The sequence below is a fragment of the Amblyomma americanum genome, chromosome 1 (assembly GCF_052857255.1).
Source record: "Amblyomma americanum isolate KBUSLIRL-KWMA chromosome 1, ASM5285725v1, whole genome shotgun sequence".
In the NCBI taxonomy this organism is placed as follows: Eukaryota; Metazoa; Arthropoda; class Arachnida; order Ixodida; family Ixodidae; genus Amblyomma; species Amblyomma americanum.
In genome coordinates, this window is record NC_135497.1 from 279,232,840 (window position 1) to 279,247,769 (window position 14,930).

General features: G+C 49.5%; 1 protein-coding gene and 1 non-coding gene across 2 annotated transcripts in view; one reads left to right on the forward strand and one right to left on the reverse strand.

The window, feature by feature from the left end:
• Window positions 1–905: 905 nt before the first annotated feature.
• On the reverse strand, window positions 906–977 carry TRNAS-ACU (transfer RNA serine (anticodon ACU)). The gene has a single exon. It is a non-coding gene; the product is annotated as a tRNA-Ser (tRNA).
• Window positions 978–1,012: 35 nt separating this feature from the next.
• LOC144115181 (argininosuccinate synthase-like) overlaps window positions 1,013–14,930 on the forward strand; it is a 56,283-nt gene continuing 42,365 nt past the window's right edge. The window contains exon 1 of the mRNA XM_077649431.1: window positions 1,013–1,169. Coding sequence (XP_077505557.1) covers window positions 1,068–1,169 — 102 coding nt within the window. The 5' untranslated portion in view covers window positions 1,013–1,067. The remainder of the gene's footprint in view (window positions 1,170–14,930) is intronic.

The following is a 14,930-nucleotide window of genomic DNA, read 5'->3' on the forward strand; positions in this document are numbered from 1 at the left end:
GCCGTCGTGCGACCAGACTTGAGCTTTGGTTTCCTATGCAGTAATTGTTGGTTAAAGGCGAATAGTGTGTTCGCTGACAAATTGTAGCTACCTGCATCAGCACTTTCATCGTACCCCCTTTCTCTTTCAATGCTTCATCCCCTGGCACCAGCTGTAGCTTCCACTTCAGTGCTAACAGACTGCAGCCGCGTTTGCATGAATGCGACAGCAGTCGACTCCAGTCCACATTTTGAGGGAAAGAGCAGGTGATGAGAAGGAAACACGTGACTCGTCCTCTACTCTCTTCCTCGGCGTTTTTGCATTTTTCCTCAAAAACGGGACTGGGGTTGACTTCTGTCGCATTCATGCAAACGTGGCTTGCGAGATACAGTAAGGGAGTTAGTGGCCAAGTCGCGGCAATGGCCAGGTCGCTGGATCATGCAAGACCTTCGGTACAAAGACACAGTAATCTCGGATGACTCTGTCTACTATCGCCCACTCTGCCGGCGGTTAGCGTTATCGGACTTCTTCAGATGTTGGCTGGAAAGCTGATTGCGAGACCAGTAAGAGTACGTCACCGATGATTCGCTGTTGGAAAACAGCTGATCCCTCACTCTGCCGTTCTTTTGTCATCAGGAGGCCGAGGCTGACGAAACACTGTTGCTGCTACCGACGCTTCCATCGATAGTAATAATAATAATTGGTTTTTGGAGAAAGAAAATGGCGCAGTATCTGTCTCATATATCAATGGACACCTGAACCGCGCCGTAAGGGAAGGGATAAAGGAGGGAGTGAAAGAAGAAAGGAAGAAGAGGTGCCATAGTGAAGGGCTCCGGAATAATTTCGACCACCTGGGGATCTTTAACGTGCACTGACATCGCACAGCACACGAGCGCCTTAGCGTTTTTCCTCCATAAAAACGCAGCCGCCGCGGCCGGGTTCGAACCCGGGAACTCCGGATCAGTAGTCGAGCGCCCTAACCACTGAGCCACCGCGGCGGGGCAACTTCCATCGAGAGCGTTTCCGTTTTTCAGGCTGGCGGCTCATTGGGGACCCACAGGCCGGGTAGGCGTACTACGCATTGCGCGATGTCGAAGCCGACGGTGGTGCTGGCCTACAGCGGCGGCCTGGACACATCGTGCATCCTGGCCTGGCTCATCGAACAGGGCTACGAAGTGGTCGCCTTCATGGTGGGTCTCCTTTGCAGTAGCGCACGCATTTATGGGCTTTCCCTCTCGTACGCTTTCAAGAATGCGTGTGCAACGCACTGTGGCTGAAAGAAAAATGCGTGACTGGCGAACAATGGTAATGGTGAGCGCAGCAATGATGACAGCTGTGTTTTTCTGTCCCTGACACGAAAATTCTGAAAATGGGTATGCTGAAAAGAAAAGTGTAAAAGCGGACCAAGACTTGCGTGCGGGAAGTTGGTGCATTGTTACTGAAGACCAGAAAGGCTCGGAAAAAGACAGCATGCTCTTATCTTTATTCGCACCTTTCTTTTAAAAAAGGAGGCCGTCTGCTGTACACGTCTAAACAACACGAAAGAGAAACGTTTTTTGCGTGCAGTCAACAGTTATCTCCCATTCATGCTTGAAGCGTGCTATATTTTTTAATTATAAAGTTATTCTGTAGGCGCAAGATCATTTCCATGCCTTCTGACGTTCGATGCGCAGTAAAGATGAATGTTGTTCTTGACTGCGAGCTATTTCTCGTTTTTTTTTCATGTTTCTAGCAACTCATACCCAGCAATTGTGGACAAAAGCATTGTTCAACTGTAAAAATCTTTTGAACGCAATTTTTTCGTGTATTTTTAGATTTCACCATAAAAGAATATATCCGTTGACCTCCCGTCGGCAGGCTTGTATTAATTCGCTATTAGCGTTTTTCCCTTTGGTTTTCTGGGGCAGTCTTACTGCTTGATGCGAGCGATATTTTTCCATCGCTCTGAAATATTTTGCTACGCATCGGAAGAATAGGTCGTTCTGTCCTGTCTGGTCTTTCTGTGTGGCTTGTGTAAAAATTAGCGCTGTTTTTACTTCTGTTGATCTTCAATATTTCCATAACAGTACCTTATAATTTTCCAGCGTTCAATTTTTATCTTCAAAAATGCTGAAAATGGTAGTGTATGCGACATGCCACCCCAGTATACCGTACCGCAATCAATTCAAGTGAGTAATCGCTTATCTCGAACAATATGCGAAAATTTGGTTACGTTCCCAAAGGCACGGTTATGCAGAAGTCTGTGGCACCCTGCTCTTTCGCTACGTCTGTCAACTCCGAAAAGCGAGAGCTGTGCAGGTTGGTTTCATGTAACTTGAGGGGTGTGTGGGGGGTTACCTACCGCCAACGTTAAAAATAAACGACAATAATGATAGGTGGACACGAGAAACATTGTACATCTCAATCGAAGTTCATTAACGTCAAGGTTGAACAAAACCGCACTACACGGCACTATACAACTGCAGTGAACGAAAACATAAGACAAGCAGACGACGAAAGAAAGACCGACCGAAAATCACAATTGGCGGAAATTTCGTTTTCGCTCTGCAGCCGGGAGATATTTGAGACACGTTGCGTTTTAACTGAAATAAATAGCTGTATTAGTGGAACTTTTGTCGTGCTTTCCGAGGTCTTTGCCAAGCGCCCTCGCCAGATAAGGAAACAAAAAAAAAATTCTTGCGGTTTAGCATTGCTAACCACGAAATATTGTGCGAAATCAGGTTCTTGCAGGTGGACACCAAAGCCACGAATACCGTCTTTGTCAAAAGTAATCAGGCCAGGCGCGAACCGCCCAGGAGCGGGAGCGCGGTCGAGAGGTGGCATTGCGTTCAACGGCGCTTGCTGGCGAGATTACCGCCTGGTTACTTTTGACAAAGACGGTATACCTGAAAGCGCCTTTCCTTTCATTTCGTGACTTGCACAGAGATGGAAGTTGCTGAACACGACGATGCACAGCGCGAGAGTGTGTTGCAGTTTAACACGAGGCGTGATCGGCTGCGGCGATGGCATAGGGCTCTCGTGCAGTGACCAGTGAAGCTGATGTGTTCGCGCCGCCGCGGGTTCGAAACCCAGTCGCGGCGATACGCATTTTATTAATGCGAAAGCATTATATGGCTCATGAGGCGGAAAATCCGGCGTTGTCGTTGCCCACGCCAGGCGGTCAGAAAACACACGTGACCTTATCAGGAAAAGAAGAAAAAATACCTCCCGTAGTGGGTCTCAAACCCAGGGCGGTGCGAACAAATCAGCTTAGCTGGCCACTACATTAGCATATTGCGCCATCCCCGCAGTACAACGCCCCACTCGATAAACTGCCAGTCTCTCTCTAGCTCTCGCGCTGGGTTTGGGTATCGTCGTGTTCATCAGCTTCCATTCGGGCGGCGCGAATTACAGATCAGCTTTGCTGGCCACTGCGTTCGAGTAATTTTTTCTCCAGGTTGGCCAATGTCACCCTCATTCAAAGTCTCGTTTATTTCCCGCCACTTTCCCGCATCACGTGACGAACTTCAGATGCTTCACCACACACCGGAATTTTCCAGGTCAGGAGACCAATAGTGCTCTTGCACCAAAGATCGATTCAGGCCTCAGTGGGACCTTTTCGTCGTCCTCTACTTTGCGATTCTCCCGCTCGGACCCTCTTTCACTCGTTGTGTTAGTTTGATGCTGTGTCATGGGTAAATTCGCAGGTAATAAAACTTCACAACCGGATTCCCCGTTAACCTCCGATTCACGAGTAAATGGAGTATCAAGAGAGTCCAAAACCGAGTAATAACATGTCCCAAACGTAGTAAACAACAAACACCTTCAACAACGAGCACTTTCTCGGGTGGTGTTTTGCCACGAAAGGTGTCACCGACTTACCATTTATCGGGACCAAACCTTTTTCTGGGATACCGACAGTGCGCCAACTACGTCCCTCCTGGAATTCACTGCAGCGACCGACGTTCTGAGATTAACACGATCACTCGCCCGCTCTCCTTGTTTCACCCAAGCAAACCACGGTCCATTGTTTTGAAGTATTTTCGGATAAAGCTTTAATCGGACATTCATTTGGCGCACAGCGTGCTGGCCACATGCAGCGCTGTAGTACCCCCCCCCCCCCCAGTCAAAATTTTCCAGGATCCAAGATCTGCTTTTAAGCATTGTACTGGGTCATTGACGACACCTCTGACGCTAAAAAAATCTCTGGTAGGGGGGGGGGGGGGTAGGAGTACCACCCCTGGGATCCTTAGTGGCTTCATTCGCATTAAGTGTAAGAATGAACTGTTCTAAAGCCCGGGAACTTTTTGCGCACCCTTTGCGTCTAACCACGTGTTAACGTGAATGGAAGGGCTATATCAGCCGATCAGCTGACCAAACTGAACTCCCTCTCTGCGAAATGATTTTTTCTTTCGAAATAATGCTTTTTTTTTTTGTAAACGGTGCGAAAGGCGAGACACACGCTCGCATAATCGCACACGCACGCAGAGACAGATACAAAGGGCAAGTGCTGTTCCGGGGTTCGTGGTGCTTTTAATTTTTCATGCATATAGTTTCACGCTGTTTACCGTAGAATGCACTCTTAGCAACTTGACGATAATGCAGCAACTCGCAGACTCGCCATCATTATGGACGCATTACCCTATGGTTGCACATCAATTTTGAAATCCAGGGTTCGACGGAAACCCGTCTGGTCGGGTATGTTCATGGCGGAAAATCTTCACGCGCCGACCTGTCACAAGGTGTCCGTTGTTGCCTCGCTTGTCCGCCGATCGGAGAACCTCTGCTCTACGTTGGAAGAAAAAAAGACAGATCTGGACACCGTTCGCCGCGACCTGATGGCTTCGGGCTATCCCAGTTCTTTTATACAAAAATCCGAGAATCGCCTAGCTCACCCGCCGCCACAGCAACCCCAGCGAGAGAAGAAGAAAAGGATTACAATATCCTACGTCCCCGGAGTAAGTGAAAGTTTATCCCGCATATTCCAGTCGTACGAAGTCGACGTCGCACATGTACCCACGCAAAAGCTGCGACACGCGTTGGTTACAGTGAAAGAGAAGATAAAGAAGAAGTTCCCGGGCATCGTGTATAGGGTTCCCTGCGCTGATTGCGAGCATGACTATATCGGTGAAACAGGTGATTTTCGGAAAAGATTGCAGCAGCACCACAATGATGTCAAGAACAAGCGCGTGGCAACAAACGCACTGGCTGATCATGCTATCTCCGAGGGCCATGACATCGACTGGGACGGCTCGAAGATAATCGGAAAAGAAAAGAGCAAGACGACAAGGCTTTACCTAGAATCTTTTTATATTCAGACGACGGCAAACACGCTTAATCGCAACGAAGGCAATCTAGCCCCGGTATACTCCCGCTGCTTGCGTCATACCATGAAACCTATATAACTTACCTTCACTCCTGTCTTTCTTTCATTGTGAACAAGGCCCCCGTAAGCCGGGGCCGAAACGTCCTCTTTTTTAACGATTGGTCGGCGCTTGAAGATTTTCCGCCACATCGATTTTGGTCCAAATCGGCTAAGGTCAAATTTGGGGTGTGGCCAGGGCCAAGTTTTGGAAATGGCCAGGACCAAATTTGGTGTTATCTGTGTGTTGTTTTATTTTTAACTTAACATGGCATCGCTGTTGCTGGGTATCGGCACAAGATCGGACGGCCAAGATTCGGCATTAAATGATGGCCAAACTTCAGTACCAATGTTGTCAGACTGCATGACAGATTTCGTGCAGCCGAGTTTGACGACCACAGCGTTGCTGTTCAGTCAGTCAGTCAGAAAAACTTTATTTCCCACCGATATAGGAGACACGCCTACCTTCCCAGCTCAGGTACGCAGACCCGGGAGGGAGTAGGGGGCTCCGCGACTAGAGGCCTGTGTGGTGAACCTCTTGGTTCTTCGAGGCCTCGGTCGCCAGGCGGATGGCTTTGAGTTGGTCTTCGAGTTTTGAGCTTCGAAGGAGAGACTCCCAAGCTTCCTCAATAGGAATGTTTACGGCAGCCCCAGGTGAGTAGGCGCATTGCCAGATTATGTGGTTTAGTGTCCCTCTCTGGTCGCATTGTTTACATCTGTCGTGTTCTCTTGCGTCTATGTTAAGGAGGTATAGCCAGTGTGGCTTCGGATAGTTGCCCGCCTGGAGTCTTCTCAGACACCTGGCTTGTTCGTTGTCCAGTTGTGTGTGCGGTGTGGCGTAGGATCTTCTACCCAGTTTATAGTAGTCGCAAAGTCTCTGAAGGTGGTCAGCCGCTCCTCGTGTACTGGGTCGTCGAGCCGCTCTGCGCTCGCCCGGTAGTAGACGTCTCGAGCGAGCGCGTGTGCGGCTTCATTCCCCGGTGCCGATTCGTGGCCAGGAGGCCAAATAATTCTGACCTTACGAGAAATCTCCCAGGATTCAAGTATTTTCTTCGTTTCTGCCGCCACCCGTCCTTTGGCGAGGTTCCAGATGGCCGTCTTGCTGTCACTAATTATGGTGTTGGCTTGCGTCCCGACACACGCGAGTGCAATAGCCACTTCCTCTGCGATGTCAGCATTTCTTGTTTTGATCGATGCTGTAATTAACGGGATGCCTGCCCCATCTACCACCGCGGCGACCGCGGCCCCAGATTTTCCGGTGGCTGCGTCCGTGTATGCCACTGTTTCCGGTGGTTTCGAGTCCATTTCTCTAGCTATGGCCTTGGCTCTGCTTTCCCTTCTTTCCTTGTGGTGAATTGGGCACATGTTTTTTGGCATCGGCGGGATGTAGAGGTTGTCTCTGTACCCGTTGTCGAGACTAACTTTCGGGGTGGTGCCCCTGTCGTGTTGAAGCCCCACCCACCTCAGTATTTGTCGCCCGGTGTCAGACAGACTGAGCCGCTCTATCTGTGTGGTTCGTGTGGCTTCCGCCAACTCGTCTACTGTGTTGTGCATTCCAATGGCCAGTACTCTTGTAGTCGAGGTTGATTGAGGGAGACTGAGTGCGTTCTTGATACTCCTTCTTATTACGGATGCTTCGATCTTTTCTTTTTCCTTCGCATTTAGGTGCAGGTAGGGGATGACATAGCAGATTCTGCTGGTGATGAAAGCCTGCATTATTCTGGCTAAGTTCCCTTCCTTCAGACCTCTGTTTTTGAGAGAGATTCTTCTGATGAGCCCTGTTACTTGCGCTACGGATCCTTGCAGTTTGTTTATCATGGTCGTGTTCCTCCCGTCGGCCTGGATGATGAGTCCGAGGACCCTGATCTGGCTGACTGCTGGGATCCTTAGGCCTTTCACTGTAACTTCGATGTCGGGTTTCTGTCTGCTCTTGGTGTAAATCAATAGCTCAGATTTTTGAGGAGAGCAACTGAGGCCGATTTTCGTCGCGTAATCGACCACAGCGGCCGCCGCTAGTTGGAGATTCTCTTGAATTTCTCCGTCTGATCCTCGGTTGGTCCAGATATTAATGTCGTCGGCGTAGAGGCTGAAATTGATGTTTGGGATGGTGCCAAGTCTTTGCGGGAGTTTGATCATCGCAATATTGAAGAGCAGGAGGGACAAGACGGATCCTTGAGGTGTGCCCTTCCCAGCTATCTTTATACTCGATGATTTTGCTTCCAAGAATGTCAGGGTGACCCTTCTCTCCGAGAGGAAGCTGCTGACGTAGGCGAAGGTTTTAGCTCCAACGTCCATGTCTCCGAGGTTTTCAAGAATGGCCGCGTGGTGAACGTTGTCGAAGGCTTTCCGGAGGTCAAGCCCCAGAATAGCCTTCGTGTCACCTGAGTGCCACTGATCGACGATGTCATGCCTCAGTCGCAGCATTACGTCTTGCGTGCTGAGGTGTTTCCTGAAGCCGACCATTTCGTGTGGCCAGAGCCCTTTGGACTCCATGTAGTTATAAAGCCTCGTATGTATCACCTTCTCCATGAGCTTTCCAACGCAGGAGGTGAGAGATATGGGTCTCAGGTGTTCGAGCTTGTACGGTTTACCAGGCTTGGGGATGAATATGACATCCGCTGTTCTCCATGGCAACGGGAGGTTTCCTTGTTCCCAGACTAGTTGCATGTAGTCCGTGAGTTTAGTGATCGAACGGTCGTCTAGATTTCTGAGAATCCTATTGGTTATACCATCTGGTCCTGGAGCCGTGTTGCGTTTTAGGCTGAGAATTTCCGCTCTCACCTCCGCCTCCGTTATAGGCCTGTCCAGTTCCGGATTGCTAGCTCCAATGTAGGGTGGGAGGTCCTGGTTCACACTGTCGCCAATGTATGTCCTTCTGAGTTCCTCGAAAAACTCTTCTTCGGAGCCTTCGAAGATGTGTTTGATCTTTCGCTGAGTTACTTTTGCCTGCGTTTTAGTCTGCTCCGGGCACAGCAAGTGCCTAAGTATGTTCCACGTTTTGGGGAGGCTCACCTGTTTCTCCATGTCGTCACATCTCTGGAGCCAATTCTGTTCGCATACTTTGAAAGCCTGCTTCTCCATTTCCTTGTTGTGTCTGTGTAGTCGCCTCCTAAGGTTCCTGTTCCATCTTTGTCCTTTCAGTCTCTTTTCCATGCTCTTCTTGGCTTCCCACATATGTAGTAGGCGCGAGTCCATCGGGGCAGGGGCATCTTCGTCCTCGATCGTTCGCGTATTATTCTTGACACTCGTTCGTATTTCTTTGGTCCATTTCTCGATGTCTTGGATCGCGTCTTCTGGTTGTGACTGGGTTCCTTCGTTCCTGAATTTATCCCAATCAGTGATTCGCTGTGACCATTTCCTGTTCGATCCGAGTGTTTTGGTGAGGGAGAGGGTGTGACTGAGTACGTAATGATCGCTGCCCAGGTTACATCCGGTATTCCCCCACATAAACTCTTTTAAGTTTATTGTGAACGTGAGGTCCGGCGATGTGCCCTTGGTGACACTGTTGCCGTCCCTGGTTGGGGAATTGGGGTCTGTGTGGAGAGTGAGATTGAGGTCGTGTGCATCCTCCCACAGCCTTCTGCCCTTAGCGTCTAGTTTGTCGTATCCCCAGTCTTGATGCTTGGCGTTAAAATCTCCCATAATAATTAGTGGACACGTGCCAGCGGCTTGAATTGCTCTAATAAAGAGCGGCTTGAAGCGGTCCCTGTAGTTCCTTGGTGGGCTGTATACGTTAAGCATAAAGATGCTGGGGGCGTGTTTGTTACCAGTGGCGATTTCCACCAGTACCGATTCTATGTCTTGGAAGGATGTGTCGTGCCATATGGCCGTGATGTCCTTTCGAATTAGTGTAACTACCCTGGTGTCATCCCCTCTGTTGCTTCCATAGGCCTTGAAGTGCCTCTGTTTTGGCCATTCTATATTTGTTTCTTGAAGTGCGATGGCTAGAGGAACCTCGCCAAGTAAAGAAATGTAGTTTTCTAGCAGCGCTCTTTTTTGTCTGTAACTCCTGCAGTTCCATTGTAGAATGGTTGTGGGGGTGCGAGTGCTTATCCTGAAACGTGGTGGGAGATTGTTGTTTACGTGACTAGCCATTATGGGCCTTCCAGACGTACTGCCGCTCCACACCCGAGCTTTTCTTGGAGTCCCTTGATTTCGCTTGCTGTGCACTGCATTTGTGCATACATTGCTTCCATGGCCTGTCTCATTTCAGCCACGATACTTTCTAGCTTGTTGTTGATTCTCATCATGGCGACTTCAAATTGTACCTTCGTAACGAAGATGTCATCCATTTTTTCCGCGCATTTACGCTTGCTAGGCGGGGACTGTGCCTCGTTGCGGCTCCCTGCCCCTTCTGTTAGCGGTATTATTGTAGGTTGGGCAGTTTGTGACAGCGGTGTCTCTTTGAGCAGTGTGGCCGCGGTGTTTTTGGGGGTGTGTACTTCCTGTTTAAGTGTTTGCACTTCCTGTTTGAGTGTCATAATGACATCATTAAGTTCTTTTACTGCTTCTCTGAGCTCGTGGTTTTCTTTCTCTATCTTTTGTATGTACTGGTTAGGCTGGGAGTCTCTCCTATCGAAGCTCACCTTTTTTTCTCCGTCCGAGTCCTTCTTGAGGCCCCAGGGGTCTCCGGGCGTTCTCTTGTTCTTGTCTGGCTGGGTGGAACTGGACTGGCCCACTATCTTCTTTTCCCCGGACGAGGACCGTGATCTGGACCTGTAAGTCGAACGTTAAGGGGAGGGGGACAGAGGTGGGAAGTGGTTTGGGGATCTGCTCCTGCTCCTGGCCTTCCTCTTATGGGATGGTGTCTTGAGAATTGGCACTAATTTAAAATCTTCTTCTTTTGCTAGCATTTCCTCCGCAAGCTTCCTTTCCCAGAAATTCTTCTTTACCAGGTACGGTGTTCGAAACATGGCCTTGCACGTCTTGTCGCCAAGGGGGTACGCCTTGCCACACAGGGCGCATCGAGTCTCCTTGCAGCTGTGACCCTTCTGAGGGTCTTTTTCACCGCAGTTTCTGCATCTCTTGATCGAGGTGGGGTTAGGGCACACGTCCATTCGGTGTCCCAGGTCCGCGCATCGATAGCAGACTTCGTAGCGTTTCCTGTACAGGAAACATCTCTCGTAGCAGCCGAAGAGCTTTATAGTCCTTGGGACCGGCTCCTCTTGGAAGACGAGGAGGATCATAGTCGACTGGGGGCTAAGTCTTCTGACCGCGATGATTTTCGGGTTCATTCCCAGACTTGCGTTAAACTCGAGTTCTGCTACCAGTTCGGCGTCGGAGACGCTGAGGTGGACGTTGTGAATCACTCCTTTTCCCCTGCTCTCCGGGATTGTCATATGTGCCTTGATTTCCGTCTTGCTTCCTTCTTCCGTGGTGATGGAAGTTATTTGCTGGTATTTTACCGCCCTTTTCTTGTCTTCGGTAGCGATTAAAAGGGTCTGCTGGGCTTCGTTGGGCGAGAGGATGTCCCTCCGAGCGTCTCCGTAGGAGATCCCAGTCTCCCTGCACACGTAGTACAGCAGCCTGGCGGCTCCGAGCCTTGTAAGGGGAGCGAGGCCCCCTTGGGGTCGCAGAATTATCCGCGTTGCGCCATCGGGGATGCGCACATGCTGTTTTCCAACTGATTTCCAGCTTCTTTACCGCGGCGCGTTTGAAATTATTCGGCCTCTCCTGCGTGGCGGCGCCACTGACTTCCGGTTGCCGCTCCTCGCGTTGCATTGGTACAGCTTTTCCTCCTTTCTTGACCTTATACCAGCTTTCTGGCTCGTAGTCTTCTTCCGCGGAGGTTCCCCCGACTTCCGCGTCCATTTCCGCTGCTTCGTTGCTGTTAGCGGCCGTGCGTTATTGCCGCATCCTCTCCGCCCGCCTCCTCAGATACCGAGTTTCACGCTACGTAATGCACGCGGTATAGAGTTTGCCGCTACGTAAGGCTGCACTGCTCTGACACGACTGAAACTTTCGCTCTTCGCGGCCGCTATACAGCCGGCATGCATACGTCTCCGGCAGGGGTTGCATAATTCTAGCACGCTTGCGACAGCCTCGGAAGCGTCCAATCCCAGACAACACAAATACATCCTCAGGACATCCCGAGGAATAATTTTTCAACACGATGTGTTGTTCTGACGATGTCCTCTACTGATCATCTATAAAATAATTTTTCAACACGATGTGTTGTTCTGACGATGTCCTCTACTGATCATCTATAAGTCCTCACATAGTCCTGTTGTCCAGCCTCAGTACGTCCTCAGGACATCTTCCAAATTCATCTCAAGGACCTTCTTAGTATGTTTTCAGGACGTCAGATGAAGATTTAGCCCCAGAGAATGTGGGTCATTATATTGCTTAATTACTTTGGGGAGTGTGCATAGAGGCTGTCAAACAGCTTTCTTTTTCCTTCATTTGTCTTGGATTCTAACAAACGAATTATGCAAAGTTTCGCCGGGATCAAGACTGGTTAGTTTGCCACATTTCTTGGTACATACAGGTTGTTTTTCCTGCAATATTTTCATACAGCGACGACTACAACTCTTTCAGAAATTGAACTCTGCCATCTCATTGCAAAAGGTTTCTGGACTAATGGCCCTTAAAGCTAAACAGTCCAACCCCACCAGAAGCATGCAGCACATAAGAATGGGTTTAAAAGCCAAAATAACTTAAAATAGCTCCTCAAGGGTATATAGTTTTGTTCAGTCAGAATGGCTTCCTTCATTATGTTGGTATTGTACACAAGTAACTTTTAATAAACCGGTAGTTTTTAATCAATGAAAACCAGGTGCGAGGGATAAATTTTTTTTAAATCTCAGTTCAATGCCACAATATTGTACTGTGATAGGTCGTTTGCAGGACATCTGAGGAATTTTCATCCTCGAGTCGTCCAGCGAAGTACAAACTGAGGACATCTTCATGAGGTAGTTTGGTTGTGACGCACTCAAAAAGTACTCGGAATGTCCTGTTAGTAATGAGGACGTTCTGACCATTTGAGGACGTCCTCAGCACGTTTGGTGTTGTCTGGGATTTCAGCTGCACTACTCTGACACGAATGAAACTTTCGCTCTTCGCGGCCGCGATAGCCGGCATGCATACGTGTCCAGCAGGCGTTGCATGATTCTAGCACGCTTTCGACGGCCTCGGGAGCGCCCAATTTCAACAGCACTGCTCTGACAAGACAAACTTTCGCTCTTCGTGGCCACTGCATCCCAAGCCTGCAAGACGTAAACGGAGCTCCCCTGAATCTAGACTGGAACACGGTTAATCATAGCACCAATTTCGTGGATCCGGTGACAGGGGCCAACACTCAGTGGACTTAGAGTGCGTGGCAGAAGGTCAAGCGCAAGCTTGTCCGGAACGGGCAGAAGGCCTCCTGGTCCTTGCTGCAGTCGCACCTATCCTGGCCGTGGTGGCAATCCATCAATGGTTGCACCAAGTTCCAGGACCCGTTTCTGCTGCTAATGGAGGCCATTGCACGGCGCTACCCGCTCTAAACCATCACTACGCAGCCGCTGTCGTCGATCCACACTCCATTTTGAAGTGGAGTGTGCAACTCCGGCTTCAGCGAAGGCACCCGCTGTAGCTATTTTTTTTAACTGCTCCTATCGGAGGCACCAAGAGCTGCCTAGGCTGAGGCGCCGCTGTCCGCTCCGCCCGAATTCTCTCTCATATCACAGTGATAATTTCTTGCGGGTCTCAGTTATGAAATCTCAAATCAGAGGCGAGTAAAACACTATTATTTTACTCTTAGTGCCTTGCAGGCTCGTTGGAGTGGAGTGGGTACCCACGGAGAAAACATTATAAAATCGCTGAATCATGCATTGTATGCAATCTTACCTAAGCATCCACGAAATAAGCTGGCTAATAGCGCATACAAAATTTCCTGCCTTTAGCTGAAAGAGTGGTTAAAATGCCGTATTAAACGCGGCTCTTAGAAATACATAAATTTTGATGGCCACTCTTGTTCCTAACAGGAAGCGGCACCCGTATGCGTATACCGGATAGCGGCCGCGAATAGCAAAAGTTTCAGCCTAAAATTGGGCGCTCCCAAGGCCGTCGGAAGCATGCTAGAATTATGCAACGCCTGCCGGACACATATGCATGCCAGCTATAGCGGCCGCGAATAGCGAATGTTTCAGCCGTGTCAGAGCAGTGCAGCTGAAATTGGGTTCTCCCGAGCTGCATGTCTTATAAATTGCGACGCGCGAAATGCAACTGAAGTGGGCAGATATTGGACTTGTTATGATACTGGCGCAGTTTTTCTAAAGCATGAAAGCATAGTGCTAAGCAGGATTACTGTGTGTAGGGCGTGTAGAGTGCGGAAACACACTTCTATTCCAAAAACTTGAAGTGCACAAGCAGACGAAAGCGAAGAAAGACGACGTGACACACACGAGCGCTCGTGTGTCACGTCTTCTTTCTTCGCCCTCGTCTGTTTGTGCGCTTCCAAGTTTTTGGAATGCCTCACCTACACGCCCAAACAACCACTTTGCAAAGCTTGGTTGCAACCACGAGTATTGGCACGAAGCTTGTTTTCCTTGAGAGTGTTTCTTCAGCGGCGCGCAAATATTTTCGTGTGCAAATGCTTCCGCCGTTCACAGGAAAAGCGGAGCGAAAAAAAAAACTAAACAGGGGTTTTACATCGCAACCGCTAGCTCAGCATCAACAGTGGCTTGATTCCCGCAATGAACTTGCAGCAGGGCCGGTATCAACGTTGGCAAGAAGCTGTGGCGATCCAGTCGTGTCGATAAACTAATCTCGAAAAGCTCTTGCTCTTCGGAGCAGTAAAGCTCCGACAGAACTCTACGAACGCAACATAGAGCCGAGGAATAAATGACCAAGCCAGCCACGCTCCAGTAGCTCGCCTGCTCTGTCCTACTATGTGATTACTCATTTTGAAACCAGGTGGCACTGGGTGCCATATTTCGGCGCGCCCCCTCGGAAGCGCAGGTTCCGTATACCTGGACGCTGCCTCGCGTCGGGAGCTCGTTCGAGTTGACAGGTATGAGACCCATAGCATCCGAATTAACTAGCGCGTCACCGCATAGACTTACAAGGGCGTTGGCCGGGAATGGGTTGGCAGTTCGAATTGTTATCCATATTTCTGAATTAACAGGGGTCGCACTAATGAGCTTTTACTGTATTGTGTAACTGGAGGGTGGTTGCCATGGGAATCACTCGGGGATGGTTACCATGGAAGTGTAAGGAGGAGGGTATGGCAAGAGCATAAGAGTGTGCAATCGGAGGGCGGTTACCGTAGAAGATGGAAGGAAGATGGTATGGTAAGAGCGTATGAATGCGCAATCGGAGGGCAGTTATCGTAGGTGATAGAAGGAGGAGAACATGGCAAGATCATAAGAATGTGCAATCGGACGGTGGTTACCGAAGGTGATGGAAGGAGAAACGTATGGCAAGAGCATAAGAATGTGCAATCGGAGGGCGGTTACCGTAGAAGATGGAAGGAAGATGGTATGGTAAGAGCGTATGAATGCGCAATCGGAGGGCAGTTATCGTAGGTGATAGAAGGAGGAGAACATGGCAAGATCATAAGAATGTGCAATCGGACGGTGGTTACCGAAGGTGATGGAAGGAGAAACGTATGGCAAGAGCATAAGAATGT